The following is a 24,116-nucleotide window of genomic DNA, read 5'->3' as shown; positions in this document are numbered from 1 at the left end:
AGGTACAATCTTTATGAAACAATAACAATCATAATAATTAGTGATTTCCGGAAAAATACTGTACATAAACACAATGACATGCTCGCCAAGTTGAGCAAATACTGTCCATAGGGCGCTACAGCTGAAAAAACTCTGCTCAAAATGCTTTGCAACCGATTGATCAAACAAGTTGAATTAAATATGGGTCTTCTTTGGTGCAAACCCAGGGGCGAAGTGAATATCAAGCGACTCAGAATGGACAAAAAAACATTCTTTTTCTCTGAAAGTACTATTCAGTTAGAGGAGTTGCAAGACTTTCTGATGCTTTTCAGAACTCTAAACCGATAAATGATTGCAATTCTTTCTTTTTTCCCTCTGCACATTCATTATTGCATTGTTCCCGCCAGTGGCTCTCAAAGGCATAACAAAAAAAGCAGGTGTTTTGTAGGCGTGACCTCAGCACCTGAGCAGTGCATCTGTATCCGAACATCTGGGCGATCACGAACACAAGTGAGAAGGGACGGACAGCTCACAGCAGCTGAGGTCAGTAGACCTTCGGCCTCTCTCGTTGATGTTCCGGGGCGGCTTCCTGCGGGGGGAACGCCTGTCATGTCGGTGGGCCGCTGTGGGCCCTGACAAACATGCCTGGCTGTACCCTGACTGAGCGGAGCCATATGGGCGACGGAGGCAGAGCGAACGCGTCCCGTGAACAAAGGTTGTCGGAGCATCATGCGTCAGCATGCACGATCACTACAGTGCAGGTCTGGGCTTAGACCTTCCAGCAGCCGCGATGTTTTAAACCCCAGCCTCATTAGTGCTGGAGAGGTACCTCAGTTCGGGACAGGAGAGTGACCAAGCATGCTACGTGCCTTAGCGTAGCGGCGGAGAAAAGGGTTCGCCTGATTGATTTACATCCCCAACTTTATTACAGGGGAGAATATGATGTAAAACACCACGACAGTGCCAGATCTAAGAGCAGCCTGATTAAGGTCGACATGTGCCGTCCTTACAAGGGGGAAATTTGGAAATAATGCGACAGTAATCCAGGCAGCCTGATGAAGATGAGCGTGGCAGAAACCCAACTCTCTGGCGACCAGCAATTACACCCACCCTTCTCTGGCACGTATTTTATATATGGAAACGGCAACCCAAACTGAGTGAAGGCTGTTCAGAGGACAAGATAAAGGGAAGCTGGTAAGAGAGAGCCGTCGTACGTTAAAGAATGCAAGGATATGCGCACTTTGACCTTGCTGTATTAACGTCCAGGCCTTTTTGTTGTATTAGGAAAAAGGCACAACAAAACTTTCCCCTCAGCTGGCCGCAGAGTATCCCCCTTTGGAAAGCAGCGAGAAACCAATAGCTTTTCTGTTGTGACCCTATTTTCTTGGCAGGTTGTCCCTGTTGGCCCAGGTGGCAAGAATTAAAAAAATACTATTGCTTTTTGCGTCTTGTCCTACCGAGTCGAACCCAGTGATTTATGCTGTGAACACACCACACTGACCCATAGGACTAAATCAAGAGAAGTGATTATCTGATGTGGACAAGAAATCCCCACCCAATTGACTCGATCAAATTAGGTTTGATCAGAGTAGATTAACTAAAATGAAGGAGTAATGGGAAATGTGAAAGAGGTGTTTGGCATCTAAACTTCACTCACAAAAAGCTCATTTCTGTTTGAGCAGCTGTTTGGGCAAGAAAAAAAAAAAAAGAAAAAAAAACGTATATTGATATTTAGACCAACAGCATGCTTGGGAGTGTGATATTGGGTTTATCCAACAGTTTAATAAACCAGAACTCAATATACTGTCCTAACCAGTCGTGACGCCATGACACACGATCATTTCTATGTTAATCCAAGGTTCTGTCCAAACCATCTGTGACTGTGATATGATACAAGTGATAGGGGATTCTATTTTTGGAATGGTTTCTATTTCTACGACATTATGGCTGACAGTTCAGGCACCGACTGTGTTTTGTATTCTATTAAAAATGGTTTAATTTGAGTATGTGTATCATTGAGTATAACTTTGATAGTCATCATGAAAGCAACAATGGATCATATAACTTGAAACTAACAAAGGAAACATGAACGTTCAGACTGTGAACTCGTGTAAACATAGAGTGTATTCCACGACAAAGATCATATGGGATGGATCGTGATTAATTTTGTTGCGTCTCTCTTATCACCATGTCATGTCTAGTGTGGACAGACAAATTGCTTATTGCTGAAATCTAATTGCATCATAACTGGTTAGGACACGTTGTGACGGTCCTTTTCCAAATCAATACATTTGCGAATAACCAACACAATCTCATCGGAATTTACTCATCTTTCACATTTTGGAAAAAAAATCTAATTCGTCCAGTCTCATTTGTACATTTTCGTACGATCTGCTCAGTGACAGTTCTGTTTAGGGGTGGACCATCCTTTTCCTAAAAGAAAACTGTTTGTTTTTGTATGATTTACATTGTACGAATTCATGAGATTGAGTTAAATCTAAAATTTTGTTGGATTTTTTTTTTCCTTTCTATTATTAATGGGACAGATAATTCTACAATTGTGGCATCCCAATGATGAAGTTTATACTTTTGAGTACATGTTAAATAACACACTGTGTTATTAGCATATTATTAAATTGTGTTATATTATATACCTGGTGTATATGCACTAAATGTTAGGCCATGACTACAATAAAAAAGATAAACTGCCCTCACAAAAAAATAGTCACAGAGGACTCAGGTCCATCAGGATCACTAACGGCATCCTTCAGAATAACTCACAAAGCAGAAGTTATAGTTTAGCTAAAAACTGAAGAAAAAAAAGGAAGAAAAAAAAAAGGCAGGCGTCATATGCATGAATCCCAAATATCAATTGTTCCCTTTCATTGGTTTCTTTGCAAGGCACTTCCAAACCCCATTTAAATGTCTAATAGAAGACATTATCTGTAATCAAGAGTGGCTAAACACAATAAATGTGACAGGCGAAAAGCTCTGGAGCCTGACAATGTGAAGGTTACTCAAGAACAAGCCAGAGTACAAACACTTCAACTGATATTGCTCAATCACCAGGCTCATTAAACCATGTTAATGTGCATGTCTCGATGAAATACATCACATTTCCTGATTCAAAACTGCTAGACTAATGAAAACTAGAGGATCATCAAGTTTTAGCAGGTTTCATGGTATACTTTGTTTTTCAGAAGAGATAGATGTATATACAAAACATCTGCCTTAAGGTAGTTGACCACGTGTTTGGAAAAAGGACAATTTCTTTAGTAGAAAAGCAAAAACTGTTGTAATCAGCTACTTATTTCACTCTGATGGGTTCACAAATAACAGAATAATCACACTGGAAGAGACAAGAAAGCTTCTGTTAGAGAAAAAGTATAGAATTGAGCAGGCAATCAAAACAAAAGTGGAAGAACGAACAAGCAATCCTATATAAAGCATAAAAACTGATGAGAGTGAATCACAAAGTCTCTCTCTCTATTTCCCACATAGACACAAAGTGAGTGTGGTGAATACATCAACAATATGCTCTGACTGCGGTCTTTCTCTCAGAAATTAAAGCAATCATTGGGTCTAATGCAGGCTGAGGAGATAGAGGCCTTGTGCGGGAGGAGAGGAGAGGGCTTCCTGTCTCCGAGAAATGGGCATTGAATTCTGATTACGGCCACCTAATAGAGAGTAATGAGAGAGGCTTATGCTCCAATGCCTTTTGCTTTCCTGGCCAGAGCAGCGAGCGCTCTCTACTAAAGGCCAAAGCACTGGTGCACTGATTGGGGCTGACACTGCAGCTGGGGGGGGGGGGGGGGGGGGGGGGAGTGGTACGGGCTAGTAAGAGACAGAGAGAAAGAGAAAGAGAGAGAGAAGGAGAGAGAGAGAGAGAGAGAGAGAGAGAGAGAGAGAGAGAGAGAGAGAGAGAGAGAGAGAGAGAGAGAGAGAGAGAGAGAGAGAGAGAGAGAAGGAGGACACAAGCAGAAAAAAGGAAAATATGGAGGGTACGCACCATCAATCCGGCTGACCAGCTCCTCCAGTGCCTTCACTTTCCTCTGAATACCAGGCTGGGCGAATGTGTAGTTGTCCTTGAGGGGAAAAAGAGAATGATATGATAAACTTAAAGCTCTACACATACAGTATTTGCTCAATTAAATGCATGATGTAAACACAAAATTAATAAATAAAAAATCTGGGAATTTGAATGCCGTTTACAACACAGTTAAATCATGTGAGTCTGGTTTTGTGACTTTCAATGAACATTATCATTGAAAGTTGATAATAACATTATCATTGAAAGTTACAATGATAATGTTACAAGTATTTTAAGTGTTACAAGTTAGAAAGTATGCCAACACTACTTAAGTTTACACAGATGCCATAAACTTAAAAAGAACACCACCAACGTAAAATCAAACTCACTTTAAAATCAAACAGTAACTTTTCAAGTGTAACACTGGCATAAAAGAATTCAAGTAACACTGGTGTAAACTAATAATGAATAACACTGTTGTAAACACGTTACAAATAACAATATCACTTATTAGATGTTTATGATAGTATATTCTTGATAGGCTACAGTTCTTTTAGCTGTACTGTATCATTTCTAGAGGTTATAGATTCAACATGCACAATATTTTTACTGTAAAAAATGTGCTGGTAAACGTAATAGTTAAATAATACGGTACATTGAAACTGGCTAGAGGGGGACGAGTAAACAATGTAGAGATGCGAACACAATGACACATTGGATACAGCACACACCGAAAACACCCCATACATATGCACATGTATGCACAAATGCATGCACCACTGCCCCATCCACACTGGGAAGGAAACTGTGTGCTGGCAGAGCTCAACTGCGTGCTGGGAATAGTGATCCCTATAATTAAGTGATAATATTCATCAAGGTCCTGTGGCCCACAGTGCAGCTTAATTACCACATTTATTTCAGCCTACGTTAAAAGACCCTTCTTGACCAGACAGCTACTTAAGAGACCCCCACCCACCTCTATCTCTCCCCAAGCCTCAGTGGGATTCCCTTTGCGCTCCCACTGGAAGAAACTTAGACTAGCTATACTGCTCATATACACCAAGCACAAGTTCAGCTGTCGAGAGCCAGCGTAAAACAAGCTGTAGGTTAGGGATGATAAATTGGGTGGTTAGCTATGCGGAGATTGTCAGCCATGGATATAATCAACAGAAGTTGCAGAGCCATCACTCACACCAATAAAACTGCTGATGTGAAGGAGGTATGCGTACAAGGAAAATAACAGACTGACTGTGGACGTATGCATTGTATGTGAGAGGGATACTCAACCGTAAACGGGTCCAAAGACACCAGCTGTGAAAACTCCCCCCTAAACCAAACTGTGTGAGGAAAATATGTAGCATGCGACAGAGCAAGTTAATAACTTGGAAGGTCATATAAATGTGTGTATAGGACAGAGTACGGCAAGAAAAAAAACATGTTTTAGCATAGTCTTGCACTCTTGCTTTCAACCTTCACTGACTACATTTTTAATCCATCTTACTCATTTACTGGAATGCATGGAAAGACAGAAGCTGCTCCTAATTTTTAGATGAAGTTTAACATCAAAATCACTGCCAATGACGACCGTGAGAATGTATAACTTCATTGGAAAAATGGAGAGATGACAGTTTCAGTGACAATAATTATCAAGTGGTCTGAGTTACCATCATACTTAATAGGGACACCCTCATACAAACTTTTGAAACTGAAGTACATTTAGTGGCAAAGGAGATTCGTAATTGTATATAAGCTACATTCAAATGGTGGCTAGCCTTTTCCTTTGCAATAAATTGCACTGATATCAGTATTATCTGGCTTTTTACTCCAGACAATTTTCATTGGAACAACCTCAAGTGGCTCTTTTGAGAGATCCAACATTTGTCAAGAGGTAATGACTGTAGGAGAGTTAATTATACACTTTGGACAATCACCTAATTGCTTGCCAAATAGCATGGTCCCCTGTGCCTTGGCAACCCCAACAAGTGCAAATACCCAGGACTGAACAAAGAGAAGGATTTTCGTAATCAGTCTTCAACTTGCAAAGGTGGACAGACAGATATTCTGCACTGTGCGAGTAGGTCTATGGCTCCATCTTTGATGAGACTTCAGAGAGTCAGGATGCTTTAATGTAGCCTGGGAGCAGCTGAGGCGGCAAACACCCGCGAGGGGAGAGAAGTCATTAACCGATAAACAATTTCAGCTGTCCTTCAGGCTCAGATGTGCAGCCTCTGCGCTCCAGAGGTGCCTTGGATGAATACATGAATAGCTGGTTCCCGACCATTAAAAAAAAAAAGCCACCTCCTCTTTGCGGTGACCTCGAAACAGGACTTTAAAGGGGCAACACAATGAGGCGGCACTGAAACAGATGGGGCGTCGGCGGCCGAGTCCGTGCTTGGCCTACTTTCACAGGTCTACACCTAATCTTCAGCTGGAGCACTGACCCTGGAGGATGCTTGTGGCTCAGTGAACATTAACGCTCCATGCCGGGCTAATCTATCTCTGCAGGAGTCCCTGAGAGTTAGGGCAAACCGGCCCTGTTGTGGGGGAAGGGGTGGGAATCACGATTCGAGCTACAGTCACAATCAGGCCAGATCTGAGAACAAGGGCATCTCGTGGGCAAAGTCTTGTCTCCAACTCTTGCATACCTACCGAGTGCTAAGTGTATGTTAACAGTCAAAATTGACTCAGTAACAACACTCCATTGGGATACAAACACGGGACTATCAGTTTAATGTTGTTTCTACACTATTTTAAAACACATAAACTGATGACAATGCTGTGTACAAGACATTTTTCTGAAAGGTTTAGCTAGTGAACGAAAATATATCTGCTCCTCATCCAAAGTGATCAGGACATATTCAGAAAATGTAACACTTGACAGGAAGTATCATGCTATATAATCCTTCTCGATGTCATGTCACAAACAGAACATGTAGTTTACACTGTAGCTGAAAAGTGAACATTGTAGTTTCATGACATTTGTGAAGAGTCACCAGACAATATGCTCTTAATGGCTTTCTTTGTGGAACTTGATGACTTTGAGATATCATTTGATTCTAAACTTCCACAGTCTCTCTCTTTCTCTCTAATTGTTTATGCTTCCAATGAGATTTTGGTGCTTAGTAACGGGGTAACGGGGCTGATGGATACGACTCCTTCCTTGTTTATGCTAACAGGCAAAACTGACTCAAACAACACTCCAATTGGATATAGAGCGAAAAGAGATCACCAGTTTAATTTTGTTGTTTTTCTGTTGCTTTAACTCTGTGAGATTGCCCTGGAGACAACATCTGATAAGAAATCCATTGGATGGCAGGAGCTAAACAAGTTAAATGCCTCTTTCTCTTGCTCCTTGTATGTCATGTTCTGGAGACACATGGATGCAATGCAATTACCTCTGAGGCAGGAAGAGTGGGTCAGTCTTAAGCATGCATTAAGCCTGCCCAGAGACCTCTGTAATTATGTCTGCATTATTAAAGCACCCATTCCTAAATGAAGTGCAGGTGCTCTTACACACTGAACCATTGCAGCTGTAAATAATCCAATCCAGTATCCATAGTAATATCATTAACCAGTTCTGAACCAAGTTTAGAGGATCCTGAAATCTTGAAAAGGACAACTAGGAAGGGTTTGACTTGGACCACTATAACATGCTGTGACAGGAAGGGCTCTGATGATACAAGCAGGTGCTAAATTCCCCACTGGATATTCTTTAGAGAGCATCCCTTTTCAGGGATTTGTTTAAAGCTTTGGCTTGGGCACAAACTGAAGCTTCATGGCATCCTTTTTTGTTCACTCCATCTTTGATCCGGTAAAGCAACTGCAGCTTCCAACTGAAGCGGTTTTTTTTTTTGGGGGGGGGGATACTGTCCTAACTGTCTATCACTCACCTTCAGTAGATTACTAATCTCCCTTTGACACTTCCTACAAAGGGACTGATTTCTCCGCTGGGTGAAAAAGAATAAAGCCACAGACTGAACAAAAAAGGTGATCTGAAATCAACAGAAGAAGGTGGTGACTTTTTTTTTGTAAACAAGCGAATAACTGTAAATCTGAAGAGATGAAGGCCAGTCCTTTGATAAGAAGTGGTGAAAAGATCCGCTTGATGCAAACAGCAGGCCTGCTGAAAGGATTTGGAGCTGCGATGATGACCCATGATAACCCGCGCACATAATAAGACCTCAGCTTTGTGTTATTCATGGAGAGGAGAGGGCTTTTACACTCTCTCTGTGGCTGCTGGTGCCTTTCCATTAGTCTAAGCAGCCCTCTTTTCCGCTCTCAATCGCTCCTGCTTTTCCAGGCAAAGCTGGATCAGAAATAACCCAGCAATGCAGAGTATGAACATCCAGGATCATGAGCTTATCTTTTGAACCTTTCAGTGTCTGCATTCAATGCTTTCCTGGTTTACTCTTTTAAATAAACTATACTCTTCTTTTCTATGTCAGTCACAGAGTCTTAGAAGAAGAGTTCAATAAAAAAAAGAAAATTCTGCAATTGTTTTTTTTCACCGTTGCGTTGTTTCAAGCCCATTTCCCCCCTTCCCCTGTGGAATACAAAAAGGCAATCTGAAGACTGTTCACTGCAGAATTCAAGCTCCAAAATGGATAAAAAGGACACCATGTAAGTATACTATATGCCCCATGCTATATTCAAAGTATTCTGAAGAAATGCAATTAATTACAGATTTCAAAACACATTCTTTATTAAACAAATTTGACCTGGTGCCAATTTTCTGTTACAAGACAAGCGAGAACTGATGTCAACCCTGGTGCATTGCATCAAGGCACTTAGTTTTGATCTGAAAAGGGAATGTAGATCAGATTTAAGAGCTTTGATAGAGGGAATATCAGTATGGTTCTCTAAGTTATGGCATGGAATCAGACAACGTGAGATAGTGAGCCATACAGACTACTTCTATGGTCCATTTTGGAGTCTGACAACTCTGCCCACTGTGGAAAAGAGCTGAGAAAAGAAAATGGGGTTGGAACGATGTGAAGATGAATGATTGGCAGAACCATCATGTGTTGTTGCTTAACGTCTGTTGTCTCTCTTCAGTGAATACCATGGCATAGCCTTTACATTATCTTGATAGACAAAAAGAGACACTTGAGAATGTATTCGCTCAATGCGCATAATATTCCTGTTATTGTGGCCAGGGGCTGATGGATTTGCCTTTTAAAGATATGGTTCATGAGTTTAGTGCGTTCACATGTGCATGCTTAGAGGAGAGTTAATGAGGGAGGTTATGTGGCAGGCATAATATGAGCGACAGGCTGCACTATCAGACATCTGACTGTGGGGCTCAGTGAGCTGAGACGGAGGCATACGGCTGTCAGTAAAAGAGGGACAGGAGAGAGTGGCAGCCAAGCAGAAAACTCAAGCTTTTCCTGCTGCCACTTCCTCAAGAGTGGCTGATTGAATATAATTGGCATGGGGGCAGGAGAATAACTCAGCCTTCTAAAACAAAAGAGCGGCCCCTGCTGCAACGCTCGCAAAAAACACTGATACACGCGTCAAATAAAATAATGCTTCTCTTGAACACATTATCCTCAATGCGTTGAGACAATAGCCCGCTCTTGCTTAAACAACAGTTCAGAATATAGCCTGACTGTGCATAGGGCCATACCGGCCCAGGGGAAACAAGTAAAATTACATGCTGGCCCAGTACTGTTCTCTTCACAGAGAGCGAAAAAGAGTGTGAAAAATAAAAATAAAAAAACAGATCAAGGGACAAGTCTGAGTGTCTCAAGAGTGCTCTTGAGATGGTATTGGTAGCTGTCTTGCTGCTATGTTGTAGCTTCACTGGTCTCAGCATGCAAGAGTGAAGGACATCTCAAACCCTTTGCTCTGAGAGGCACCCAGCTGATAAGGATGAAAGAGGGCCGCTTCATCTGTATTCTCTCAACCCATTGGGTCCTCCAGAAAATTCACTCTTACAAAAAATAAAACCTAGGACGCATTTCCGGCAAGAGGCCTGACATGCAGCGTAGACTCTTCAAAGATCATGTGTTGAAGGCTAGAACTTGACTTGGCATACGCATCAAATATAAAGAATTAATCAATGCTAAATGTGTAAGAGATGGAAGTATAGGCTGGCAGGCAACTGTCTGAGCATGTGTCAATGCAATCTGCAGAGCCGCACTTCCAGTCAATAAACTGTTCCAATAAAGCAGAGGAGCAATTGGCCAAATCAAATTGTTAAGGCCTCAGGCCCCATTTACTTTTTTTTTTGCCACCATTGCATGCAAATATTTATCTGATTATCACAAAATAGCAAGCTCCACAGGCAATTAATTTGTCCTGGCTGTTTAACCACATTCAAGGGTGGGGGGAATAACAGACGAGAGAGATAATAAAATGGACAGATTACCTACAGGCCTGATTTCTGGTAAATACAACCGGGACTGTTTACCTCCAGTCTCTGTGGCTTATGTGAAACATTGAATGCCACTGATTTTAATACAACAAGGGGTCTCCTAATCACGGGAACTGAGACAAAATATAACAACATTTGCTTCTCTTTAGTAAATGAATGATTAACAAGTCCCTTTCTCCCTTTAACCAATTTCACACATTCCATTTCTGCATTTGACACCAACCCCCAAGAGCCACAATGTGCAAAATGGTTGCAAATGGTTCCCTTTCTTTTTCTTTTAAGTTGGCATACAGAGAGAAAAAAAAGGGAGGTAGAGAAAGGGGGGAAAGCCAGAGAGGGAAAAATAGGCTAAATAAGCAAGAGGTTCATTAATATCACTGAAGGTGCATTTTACTGACAAAGGGTCTCGTGAGGCACCTATTTATTTAGGAAATTAATAAAAGCGAGCATTTGCCCCAGTGCAAATGCCACTTTCTGTCCACAGCAGCAGTTCTGAGCAAGCCCCATTCCCCTACCGCTGTTCCTCTGACCTTGGTTCTAATTGCACGGAAGATCCCCGGGAGAACGTGTTTCCCCCTAATGGTTTATAAACAATTTTAAAGGGGCTCCACTTCTCTACAACCTTAATTAGTCTATGGTCCTCTGGCTCACACCCCTAAACCCCCTCCTATCCCGCTGCTGACAGAGGAACCAGTAGGGGGTCTAATAGTGGTGTATTAACCTTACCGAGCGGGACAATTTACGGACTACTGCACTTGTTTAACTTCTCCCCGGTAAAGTACACATAATAAAGTGAACATTACAGTTATAAACTAGCCCAAAAAACATGTATATCTCAAGGGGCACACAATTTACAATGTCATGTACACAATAATATTAACATTTACTGAATTTTGTATCTTTGAAAATATTACTTCTATATCATTATAGAGTTATAAAATCCTCAATACTGATCAGATGTTGACGATCAGTGTTAGCCTGGCTCCGCAATCCTATGTACTTCCGCTCAATTTCCATTTTTCATTCAGTACTACGTCTAGGCTTGCGGTATATTCTTGGGTTTTCTCAGGTACATTTTTTACCGGTCCAATCAGGGAACAGAGGGAGTGGCCGAGAACGATGACGTTGAGGTCGTGCGCTAGTTTGAGTTGACATACGTCACAACCAAACGTTAGCGATTGGTTATGACAGATCCAGAGTGGCTCTGGGCAGATCCAATAGTTTTAAACTTCAACAGAGTCAAGGAAGTTAACGCTTGAAATGTACGAGAGTCTGGTAGAACCAGGCTAGATCAGCGTTTTCTATGATAAACATGTTCTGGTGAAAAATGTGTTTGCGTCAGGAGAACAAATGCAAAACAAACTTTGACTAACTGTAGGACTGACTTAGGAGATAAAGCAGCATATAACTCAATCACGGAAGCTATGATAAATATGTAATGTCAAGTAAGTAATCATGTTGATTAGAACTTATCGACGTTGAGAAATGTGTGCACTAAGCAGAGCTATCTTTAAGATGTGATTATATTTATTGAACAATTTGGCCAAGAGAATCCACGTAAGAGGATCATGACAAAAGGTTGGTGGCAGATGCTTGAGTCTCAAAGGGTCAAGAAGTGTGAAATGTTTGCAGGGTGGATAGAGCACGTTGCATCATCTCATACATTTAACCACTCGGCTAAACCAACTGATGTACATGCAAAAATTTCTGAAGGTCTCTAATTAAACCAATTTCTGTAGTTCTTCAAGTCAGCATGTGAGACAACATTAGACTGCTTTATATACAAGAGTCAAAAATAATCTGGTTTGAACATACGGCTGATACGAGGCAGCTCAGATATGATCTGATGCTTTAGTCATACGAGTATGATTTTTATATGTGCGAGCAGTAGTACTACAAAACAGAAGCAGCTGGAAGCCCTTGGGATTAAAGAGGTGGTCGGACAGTGTGGTGCAAGAAGCCTAGTAAAGAGAAGCACTGATCAGAGAAAAAAAAAAGGAAGGGTAAAGTCAAGCAAGGCATCGGCAGCAGTAACTGTGAAATGGATCACAGCAGAGCTGTTCACATGAGCTCAATAATCTGCCTCCATCACGCTCTCAAGCCTGTATATAAATGCACCTGTCTGCCACTCAAGTTTCTTCTGTGCCCCCCCGTCACCTCTTATCTGGCTTATGCCTCTTATTTGGCTTATCTCCATCATGCAATGGGCTTTTCCAGAAAGGAAAACATATTCTTACATACTCTTGTCACTTACGTCCATTTTCACTACACATTAAATGTATTTATTTGTTATATGTTATATTCTAAAAAACCTTTAATGTCTGATGTTAACTGCAAGTAGCCTAGTTACTTTGGGCTTGGTATAGTATATAATAAGCCATGAAAGGACAAGAGACTGGACTTCAAATTAATTCTATAGAGATACTACAAACGAGTTATGCTACAGAAGTTCTAGTCTGTTAACTTGATTGACAAGCAACATTGAGTGCTGATATTTTGTATTACTCAGCCTGCCGGTGTTTGATGCATATAATTCCATAGATCACAATATTAAAGGGATAGATAAAAAAGTATTTTTTTCAAACGAGCATGATTTTCTTTCTTCTGTGGAACACAAAACAAGGTATTTTGGATAAAGGTTCAACTGTTTGTGATCATAAAATCAAAACCATACTGGTCCCCACTGACATTAATTGCATGGACAAAGGCATTTTCATGGTCCACAGAAGATATCATTTTTTGTACAAGTTTGGAGTGACAATATTTCAGTGCATTTAGATGCGTAGGAATAATTCATGCTACATAAGCTTTTGGTGTAGTCAAGCTACATTCTTAATTTCTTTGTACACAATTCACAATTAAATATTTTAAAGAAATCAATAGCTACGTTTCCATTACCCTTCAAAATGCGCAAATTGAAATTGCGAATTGAAAATACGCCCAATGGAAAACCGTCAATTTCGCAAAAACTCCAATATATCGCAAACAAGATTACACACTCGCACGAGGTGGTTTTTTATGCAATTCGAAAAAGGAATATTTCGCAAAACTGCAATGGAAACTTTTACGCATTTACAGGTCACCTGGTGTACGTAAAAGCCAATGATTCTTTAAAGAAGTCGGAGTATGATTGGACAGAAGACGAGACTTTACTCTTCCTTTTAAACTAATTATGGGAATACTGGATTCTAAACAACAAAGAAATGCCACAATTTATCAAGACCTTGAAGCAGATAGGAGGGATAAACACCCATAAACACTTCATAGTATAAGTATAAGGGGCTTTCCTTGCCATTAATGCTTGGATAACACACCTATGTCTCCTTCGATTACAAATAATGGCTAGTGTGATGGCTGCGATATTTGTAAACCTACCAACATCCGTTGCCATGATTTTTGGAATGATTTATCGCGCAATAAAAAAAAAAGGTTTTTGTTGCATAACATCGGTTAATGGAAACACTGTCATTTCGGAATAGTTTTTCATCGACATTTAGAAAATAGCGCAAAATTTTTACGCACATCTGTAATGGAAACCAGCCTATTGTTATGCAAAAGTGATGATAACTTTAACTGTTGTACAGATAAAAATAAAATTATATTTATTATTTATTTATTATATAAATTCTCCTGTAGCTCAGTGGTAAGAGCATTGCGCTAACAACGCAAGGTTGTGGGTTTAAACCCAGGGGATTGCACATACCTATGTATAAATGTATAGGATAATGCAATGTAAGTCGCTTTGGATAAAAGCGTCTGCCAAATGCATAAATGTAAATGTAAAATGTAAATTAATACTTTAATTCAGCAAGGATGCTTCAAACTGATGAAAAGTAAAAGCAAATGCGTTGTTAGAAACAAAACATCTATTTCAAACGGTTTTAGGCGGGTTGTGCAACACTGGAATAATGGCTGGTGTGAATTCAGCTTTGCCATCACAGGAATACATTACAATTTAAAATATATTAAAATAGAAAACTGTTCTTTAAAATAGTGATAATATTTCACAATATTATGGGTATTACTCTTTTTGATAAAACAAAATGCAGATTTGGTGAGCACAAGAGACTTTTCATGATTTTCAAAAACATTACCGACCTAATGTTAAAAAAAAAAATTACACTTGCCATTGTACCATTTTCTGAATATCAGCATGGCTGTGATTTGGCCATAGATACAAGGCCAAATATCTCACAAGCACATATTATATGGGTTACTGTACAACTTCGAGTCGGCTTAAATACATCTAGATTACTTATATCTGTTTAACATCTACAAATAAAACTATGGAAAAGTGGTAGTTTTGGGCCACATAAAAATGCTATATAAATGATGCCTATAATCACACAGACACTGGACCCAGATCAAGCAATCTGTCCAACACTTTGTAGTCTGACATATGGTCTCCAGTGTCAAAGCACGGACGTTGTGCCAGTATGTGTCAGCAGAGAAATATGGCCAACCTGTGCAAGAACCTCTATGTTCAAGTGAGCATCTGGTAACAGTAAGCTGGTCTTAGATTTGAGTTGCTGTACAAGAAAGCATATGAGGAGCATGAGTGAGCGGTCACCGCGTCTTATAACAGCTGTCTCTCTGCCAGTGTTTTCCCTTGAGTCCTGCTGTCATCTGTCACACACTGGCTTTAAAGCTGAAGTGTGTCATTTCTGCACCACTAGTGTCACCAAACGGAACTGCTAAAATAAAGATTGCTTTCAAATAGGTTACTTGAATACTCATCATCTGTCATTGGTCAGGCAAACAGACAGTCCCAAACTCACACCACTGGTTGAGTGTCCAAACTCATATGAATTCCATTCCTCCATTGAAGAAAAAAAAACATATTGAAGAATGTAGTGTTTGCTTGCTTGCTTCATGAGTTCATAATCGCAAAACTTGTACGAGTTATGGTTACATTTGGCAGGATATTATCATTAATAAATGTGCCAATATTCCACAGTTGTTCAGTATAACGACATGCCCAAAATAAATAAAGAAAAAGTGGTATTCAATAGTTTTCCCAGTGGGATTTAAATAAATAAACTTCTCAGAACAGACAGTATATAACTGGGTTTATCTTTTACATTTCATTGGCGTAATGGTTTCCAAAACACCACTTCGCCCACAGCTACACAGTCAGAAGGTCATGTGTCGACTATTAACCTCTACACAACACACTCAACACCACAGCGTTCACCGTGAGAGGCGAGTAAATTGCGTTCTTGCTGACAGGAAGTCTCAGATCCACTCTGTCTCCGACAAGCCTTGTCTCCTTCCCTACACCATGAGTGACTGGAGTCCAAAGGTCTCTTCCTTCAGTTACTGCTCAATGTGTGTGTTTACACATCAGCTGTCCTCCTACATGTCCTACACTAGGTGATGGTGTGTATTATGGTCTGGTGTAGCCTGGAGATGCAGGGGAGGGGGTGAGGGGTAATCGACTCACGTATGACTCGCGATTCTATCTTCCGCTGATTCGAAACGATTCACAAATTTCAAAAAATCGATTTTCTAAACGTTTAATAATGTGATGATGGAAGGCGACAGTGCAGCACCCACCACACAGTTTAGAGAGCGCACAGGCTCGCAACGGAGGAAGCATTATAAATTAAGCTTATACTTGACAACGGCTGTTCATATCAACATCTTAACAGATATAAAACAGCCTTAAATAATGTTTAGTCGAGCGCACGTCAAGCTTTTCTTGCGATCTTTCCGTGTACGGGCTACTTTACTTTTTACATACAACAAGAAGCATGTTCAACGTTATTTACAACAAGAAGCACGTTCAACGTGGACGCAAGCGAACAAATACCCACCTATAAAAGAGAATGAACATGTCCTATATCTGAGGCTAAAGTAATAAATATTGAGAATGCAATGGCCTGTATCTCTAAACCCAAACGATCGTCCATTGATCAGGGCTGCGTTTCCCCAAAGCATCGTAAGCTTAAATTGATCGTAGAACGATTACCACCAATAAATTTTGGCTTACGATGCTTTTGGGAAACGCAAACCAGACCCAGATGATAGTCACTTCCTTTCATAGATATGTCTGTCGACTTGCTTCACTCATTTGAATGATTCAAAAACTCACGCCTTGAGGCGAAAATTACCACCAAGCGACAGCGGGCTAGATTAAATTAACGCAGTTATGAGGCGTGTATAATTTCAACTAAACAACTCCTGCTCGATTGGGACTAACAGTAGCTGCTATTCATTTATCGATTTTGAATCGAATTTCAATTCGATATATTTTAAATTATGCATATATCGAATTAAGAATCAATTTTGAATCGAGTCGCGGCATTCCAAAAGATTCCCGCCCCTAATATCCACAATCTCCGGACTGGCGAAAAATGTGACAGGGGCTGAAACCGGTTGTGAGAAGGATGGAGAGATCAACTTTAGAAATGCAAATAATACTCATTAATACTCTTTCAATTCTTCTAAAATGAATTGAAATTGCGGTATTACAATAGAAATAGATGTTGTTTTGATACAACACCAATGCCAATGGTAACATAAACTGTAAAAGGACTATAAATTGAAACTATAAAAAAAAAAAAAGGTTTCTGTATTGAAAAATACAGTGGTGACCCCGGTTTCTCCTTCACGCAAAGCAGCGGTGCTCTTACAAACACATATTACCCATTAGATGGAGGAAGGATGAAGAGAAAATGTCACCAAAACTTTCCTGAAGACAGTCAGCACATTCATATAACAAACTCATTAACAACAACTGTGAACAATTCACCGGCCGAGCGAGTCTGATTTAAACGGGTAACCGGTCGGAATTGTGAAAATGTTTTGTGACTGTTTTTGATCACATATATAATTTTCCTGACTGCTGCTACTGACAACTGTTTGAATTACGGTCTCAAATTTAAGCGGATGCATTTAAATGCTGTGGTTTGCGTTTGGGCGAGAGCATCGCTTCGAAAAGAAATGCGGGCTGTGGTGGTCCTTCAGGATGACCGTGTTGATTTGCAATACGAGACGAATAGACACAAACTCCCGCAGTCCTGAGGCAGAAGCTGCTTTGTGGTGTCCTGGCCTGAGGGTTGGACATCACAGATAATGGCTTCTGCAGTGAGCTGCCTGCTTTAACACCCATTTCTCATTTCCCCTCTTCAGGGCTGAGAATACAGATGGATTTGCTCCTAATGGATCCACACATGTACACACAGCAACCAGCTCAGCTAGCAAGGGACAAACAACACAGTCATTTTTCCAGGGGCTTAAGGTTTTCCTATTAATAAGTCATAACCCTTCAAGCAAGCATTTAGTTTGACTTTAAAGAGGACAGACTGGAGAGGAGGACAACCACTGGCTCATAGCTGCATGATCACATACTGTGTATAACCCTCCCAAATATCCAACTTCAACTTAAATCTAGGATTGAATATGAACTCCAGAACTTTCTGCTGAACAAACCAGCCTTGATCTTCATATCCTGTTCACGACTCATTATTTTAAAAGGAATGTTCATAGTTCAATGCAAGTTGAACAAAACTAACTTTTTAAAAGCATGTTTACAACATTTCTAATAGTTTTTGGTGACACAGCCACACAGCTAAAAATAATGAAACACTATGCTCTGGTTGCACAGACGAGGCTTAAGACTAAAATGCATGTTTGAGAACACTTAAATGAAAGCAACTTGCACTGACATCTCAAAATATGCAAGTGCCATTGTTTTGTCTTAAGATGCCCAACAGTAAAACATTTTTTTTTTGCCTAATCCTGGCTTAATCTAAGCCCTGTCTGTGAACAAGATACTAGTATGATACAATCACAGACACTATTCAAATCCCCCTGTGGTGAAAATCAAGCTTTTAATGTGTTTTATGTCTATATGCGGTGCTTTTTTAATATGCTTTAAGACAAACCATGTGCACATTCATAAGTCAACACCATTGCTGAGTATTTTCTCTTTTAAACTGCAGTGAACCAAAGACAGTCTATACAAATCAGTGGGGTTTCTGACGTCACAAACTACCTTCTAACCAATCGCATCAATGTGTGATCCTCAACGAGTGGATCTCTGAGCTGGTGTGAGTGAGTGGAGGCGGGGCTAATTTGAATATTCATAGAACCGTGTATACTAAATGAGGCAAGGGCCTCATCTGAGCCTCATTGGTCTGTCACTGCTCGTCAATGTCAGAATATTTGAGATGACCAATCAAATCAAAGTAGGCGGGCTTTATGTTCACAGAAGCGCACATTTTAGCAGAGCGACTAAGATGTAAGTAGCTAAACTAAACATTTCATATTTGACAGTTTTTTAGGTAAATGTTAAACGATTCACAGGAATAATCAGGCAAACTAATAAACTTTTGTCTATTTTGAACTGAAAATAGGCCTATGGAACGTAACCCATGTAATGTAATAATTAGTTTACTGTCATTGTGAGGGGACAAGACAGAAGACACATTAACAAAGCCGTTTTCATCATGTTAGGCACACGATTAATAATGAATGTGTACATATTGAGAATTAATATAATACAATTTGTAGCCTTCAGTAAATTAAAAAAGCTCAGGTTTAAGAGGGGAAGAGACAGGGCAAGATGAGACAGAGTAAAAGAAAGAGTGATGGAGAGAGCAGGTATTGACAAATAATATACTGCCCGCTAACGTGGTTTAAAGCTATTTCTTATCCTTTTTTGGCCTTCAAACGTCTTGAAATGCACATATCAGAGAAATTAAAAATTTGAACCCCCTAACAACCTCAAATTCAGGACCTATTTGATAACAAAGCCCTGGATTAGGCATGAGATCGATCATGAATGTGTAGCCTATATTGCGAATTAATTTAATAAAGTTATTTACCTAGCTTTCCTAGTCGCTTTCAGTAAATGAACGTGTCTGAGAAAATGATTCATAGGGTAAAAATCAACCTATCAGTTGACCCATATGTTTACTTTCTTCACTGACATACAAAAATGAAAAGCATATATCAGTCAAAGCTCAGCTTTAGGAGGGGAAAAAGAGAAGAGTGAAAGAGAAAAGAGAAGAGAAAAAGAGTGTGATGCTGATGAGGAGAGAAAAATAAAACATCATCAAAACATCTTAAAATGCACATATGTGGATATCAAAATTTTATTGGGGGAAACCCCCCAAACTAACATATACCTCACATTCAGGACATCAGTGATTATAAAACCCTGCCATATACATGTTAATGAAACTAGTTAAAGGATTAGTTCACTTTAAAAAAAACTTTTGCTGATAATTTACTCACCCCCATGTCATCCAAGATGTCCATGTCTTTCTTTCTTCAGTCGAAAAGAAATGAAGGTTTTTGATGAAAACATTTCTCCATATAATGGACGTCAATGGGCCCCAAACGGTTCAAGGTCCAAACGACAGTGTCAGTGCCGCTTCAACGGGCTTTAAACGATACCAGACGATGAATAAGGGTCTTATCTAGCGAAACGATCGCTCATTTAAAAAATAAATAAAAAAGTTTAAGTTTTATAAGCACAAATGCTCTCCTTGCTCTGTTCTGTGATGCACGTTCGTGACATCATGTAATACGCAGTTACGTTGAAAAGGTCACGCTTCTATGAAAAGTAAAACATTTCTATCCTGACAAAATTTTTCTTTTAGGCTTTTTAATATTACAACACCCAGGATACGCACACGCAATGGGCATTTTAAACGATAAACTGACACAAAGACATTTGAATATGTGTGTATGGTCCTCCTTCCGCACATTTGTAAACACTGACTCGGTGAAGCGTGACCTTTTCAACGTAACTGCGTATTACGTGACGTGCGCGAACGCGCATCACAGAACAGAGCAAGGCGAGCATTTGTGCTTATAAAACTTAAACTTTTTTATTTATTTTTTAAATGAGCGATCGTTTCGCTAGATAAGACCCTTATTCATCGTCTGGTATCGTTTAAAGCCCTTTGAAGCTGCACTGACACTGTCATTTGGACCTTGAACCGTTTGGTCGCCATTGACGTCCATTATATGTAGAAATGTTTTCATCAAAAACCTTCATTTCTTTTCGACTGAAGAAAGAAAGACATGGACATCTTGGATGACATGGGGGTGAGTAAATTATCAGCAAAAGTTTTTTTAAAGTGAACTAATCCTTTAATAGTGAGCAATAGACCCTAAACTAAACTGTTATTTAAAAAAAAAATCATACCCTCATTGGGGGCTGAGCCCCCCTAAAATGAAAATCCTAGAATCGTCCCTGTCTACAGCATAAACAATTAATTGTCAGAACGTCATCTCTCAGTTGTTGAATGTCGCGCAGACGTTGCCACAACGTAAATGTGTTTGCTGCTACCGGGTCGGCCATCTGTCAAATTTTAAAACCCAGTGTGGCCCTTCAGGCAAAAAGTTTGCCTACCCTTGGCCTAGAATAACAGTCCTAATACTAAAAGTCCGATTTATATACCTTCACAGTTCAAATTTTGCACAGAACAATCCCTATTGATTATATTTCTACTTTTAAAGCCACACCTGCCCTGTATATGCATTACTGTAAATGCAAATTGTGTGTTTTTACAAACTAGGGAACCATTTTTTGGTTATCAGCAGCACAACACTAACATTGTTCCCCTCTTTGAATATTCTTTTAACGAAGGTTGACGCATAAACAAAACCCCTTTTATATTTACTCCAGAATGTACATCATGAAGCGCCATCTCAAATAATCAAGCATTACAATAGCGATGATATCCCTCTCTATTGTCAAACACAGGTGGGAAATACAATACTTGTAATTAACAACTTTTTCTACCCCTTCGCCTCAAAACGCAAGTGCTCCCCTGAGACCCGACCACAATTACGCACGGCTGAGACTATAAAAATCACGCTAAAACTACGCTTCCGAGTTAACAACCACTCTAAAACACCGACACGCGTGCGCAGAGAGCAAGGCGCTGCCGACGCTAACAACTCGCGAGCAAGTGTTCAGAGCTATCAGCAGCCATGGTGTGAAGGTGTAAGGAAAACAAAGGGTGGAGAAAAATCATTAGCACCTAAGAGAATCTGCTTTGTACACACAAATTACCACAGTAATTAGAGACAAAATACCACAAAAGCTTTGGAGGGCCTGGAGAGCATTTCAATCTAATACCAGTGAGGAGGGTTGATTCGCCGCATACAAATGCTCTTTATGTGTGAAGAGACAATTGTCTAAACCCATTGTGCGTGAGAGTACATTTCTGTCTGTACTCACTTCAAACACATCGCTGTAATTGGGTGTTTCTTTAACTGCGGGCACTTTTGTGTCCCAAGGGTTGAATTTTTATGAAAACTAATAGAATTCAATTTTTTTCCTCTACATTTCTTATGTGGTCACAAGACCTAGTAAGAACATAAATAACTGTTTTTTTATTTGTGCTATTTTCCGAGAATCTCACCTTCAATTTTCAAAATTGAAAAAAAATAAATACATGATTTACATGTTTATAACAATGTAATAAAAAAAAAAGAGTGAACTAATCAAAGCATTCCAATATCAATTTAGTGAAAACACTTTGTATACGAGTAATTTATAACAGTGTAAATGAAGAGCAAGACAAGAAAATGACAAATCAACGTAAATATCACTTAAGAACGGATGAACTTCCAAATAGGTAATTCAGAAAGTGTGAATATTTATCTTTGTAATTTTGCCTTTCTGCCCATTGCTTACATAAAGGCCCGGAAAACGCGCTGCAAAGATTATTTTCATCCTTTGTTTAGGGGCAAAAAGAAGTACAAATAGCAGTGTAACTAACCATAACCGTGGTATTGTGGCATAACTGATTCCTATCAAATTTTATTATATTATTAATGTAGACATGTTGGCCTATTACATTTCTAAAAGGAGTAATAAAACATAGGCCAAACTACAGGGATTTTTGTTATGAGCCATCAGTTTTGTTCAATTGTTTTTATACTAAATGGTTATTTTTTATAGACTAATAAAGCCATTCTAGGCCTTGTTTACACCTAATATTAAGATGCGTTTTGGTTGATCGGCTAGACGAGGGAGCACCTCGGCCTATGATCGGGTAAATGTATGGGTTTTTTCAGACTTTCGATCTAATGGACAAATTAACTTATAACGAATTAACATATGAACGCGCACGGAGATGATGGAAAAACATACGGAGCCCCAGGAGTGAGAGAACATCATGCTTGGTACATTTTTGGTCTTCAAACCACACTTGGGTCTTCAGCCGACAAAGTTTAAATCTCACCTGGCTAGCGGTCTTCCCATAATGTTTATACATTAAGTCAGTAGGCGGAGAGTAGGTGGTATTTTGTGGCTGTTTGAACACATGAACGCACGAAAGCAATCTGGTCAAATATGTTTTCGACGACCTTTGGAAGTGGTCAAAAGTGGACAAGCTCAAAAGTTTTAGACCACGTTCACACCTGTATTTAGCGCCGTCCACTTGTGCTTCAGTCGACCAAAAATGCATTTTAAAGGATTAGTTCCCTTAAGATTTTCCTTATAATTTACTCACTCACACGTCATCCAAGATGTTCATGTATTTATTTCTTCAGTCGAATAGAAATTAAGGGGACAAAAACAAAAAACAAAAAAACAAACAAACATTTATATATTTTTAAATCACTAGCTTTTACATTACGTAATCACGTTGAAAGGTCACACATGACGTATAGGCGGAAGTACTGACCTAGTGTTTACAAAGCGAACGTGCAAAGACAAAGCCAAATTGCCATTTACAAAAAAATGCAAATAAATAAAAGGTAAAACAATGAGGATGATTTTGAAGTTGGAGGAGAAAATAATGTGGCCTACCCTACATTTTTGACACTAAACACGCGTGACGTTTCAACGTGATTATGTAATGCATGGCGCATGACAGCTAGTGCAAGACGAGCATTTGCAGTTAAAAAGTATATAAATGTTTATTTGTTTTTAGAAAATCGATCGTTTCGCTAGATAAGACCCTTATTCCCTGCATTGAAACTCCAATTTGGACCTTCAACCCTTTGGACCCCATTGAAGTCCACTACCGTAATTTCCAGACTATAAGTCGCTCCGGAGTATAAGTCGCATCAGACAAAAAATGCGTCATGAAGAGGAAAAAAAACTGGATAAACTGGAAAAAAAGTATAAGTCGCACTGGACTATAAGTCACATTTATTTCGAAATGTATTTCACAAAATCCAAGACCAAGAACAGACATTTAATCTGGAAAGGCAAGTTATTGAACTACACAATAGCACACAGAACAACAGGCTGAATAGGTGTCCGGCGTGTTAATGTAACACATTAACAGTTATTCAGATACACAATAGCATAAAGAACATATACCTGGGAGGCTGAATAGGCTAAATTAACATTAGCCAGCGAGTCCAACAAGTTACCGGTAAACAAAGACCAAGCTCCCGCATCCATTAAATTCTTCCTCTGTGACGCTTCTGAACAACTCCGCCAACTAGAGCGCCCTCTCGCGACTGTAGATGGTAATGTTTTCTCTTGGTTCATCTCAGTCAGCATGAATTAATTTTGATATATAAGTCGCACCTGACTATAAGTCGCAGGACCAGCCAAACTAAGAAAAAAAGTGTGACTTATAGCCCGGAAAATACGGTATATGGAGAAAAAATCCTGGAATGTTTTTCTCAAAAACCTTTCTTTTCGACTGAAGACAGAAATACATGAACATCTTGGATGACGTGGGGATGAGTAAATTATCAGGACATTTTCATTTCCACACTGTCCGGGCCCCCAGGTGTGTCCAC

The 24,116-nt window shown here is 39.7% G+C and overlaps 1 protein-coding gene across 3 annotated transcripts in view; it reads right to left on the bottom strand.

Moving 5' to 3' along the window:
• Positions 1–24,116, bottom strand: part of tbc1d22a (TBC1 domain family, member 22a) — a 146,581-nt gene that overhangs the window by 52,698 nt on the left and 69,767 nt on the right. For all 3 annotated transcript variants that reach the window (XM_079622152.1, XM_079622151.1, XM_079622153.1), the window contains one exon: positions 3,989–4,064. In XM_079622152.1, coding sequence (XP_079478278.1) covers positions 3,989–4,064 — 76 coding nt within the window. The remainder of the gene's footprint in view (positions 1–3,988; positions 4,065–24,116) is intronic.

Source organism: Phoxinus phoxinus (assembly GCF_949152265.1).
Source record: "Phoxinus phoxinus genome assembly, chromosome: 9".
In the NCBI taxonomy this organism is placed as follows: Eukaryota; Metazoa; Chordata; class Actinopteri; order Cypriniformes; family Leuciscidae; genus Phoxinus; species Phoxinus phoxinus.
Note: the sequence above shows the minus strand (reverse complement) of the source record. Positions and strands in the feature narration are given on the sequence as shown.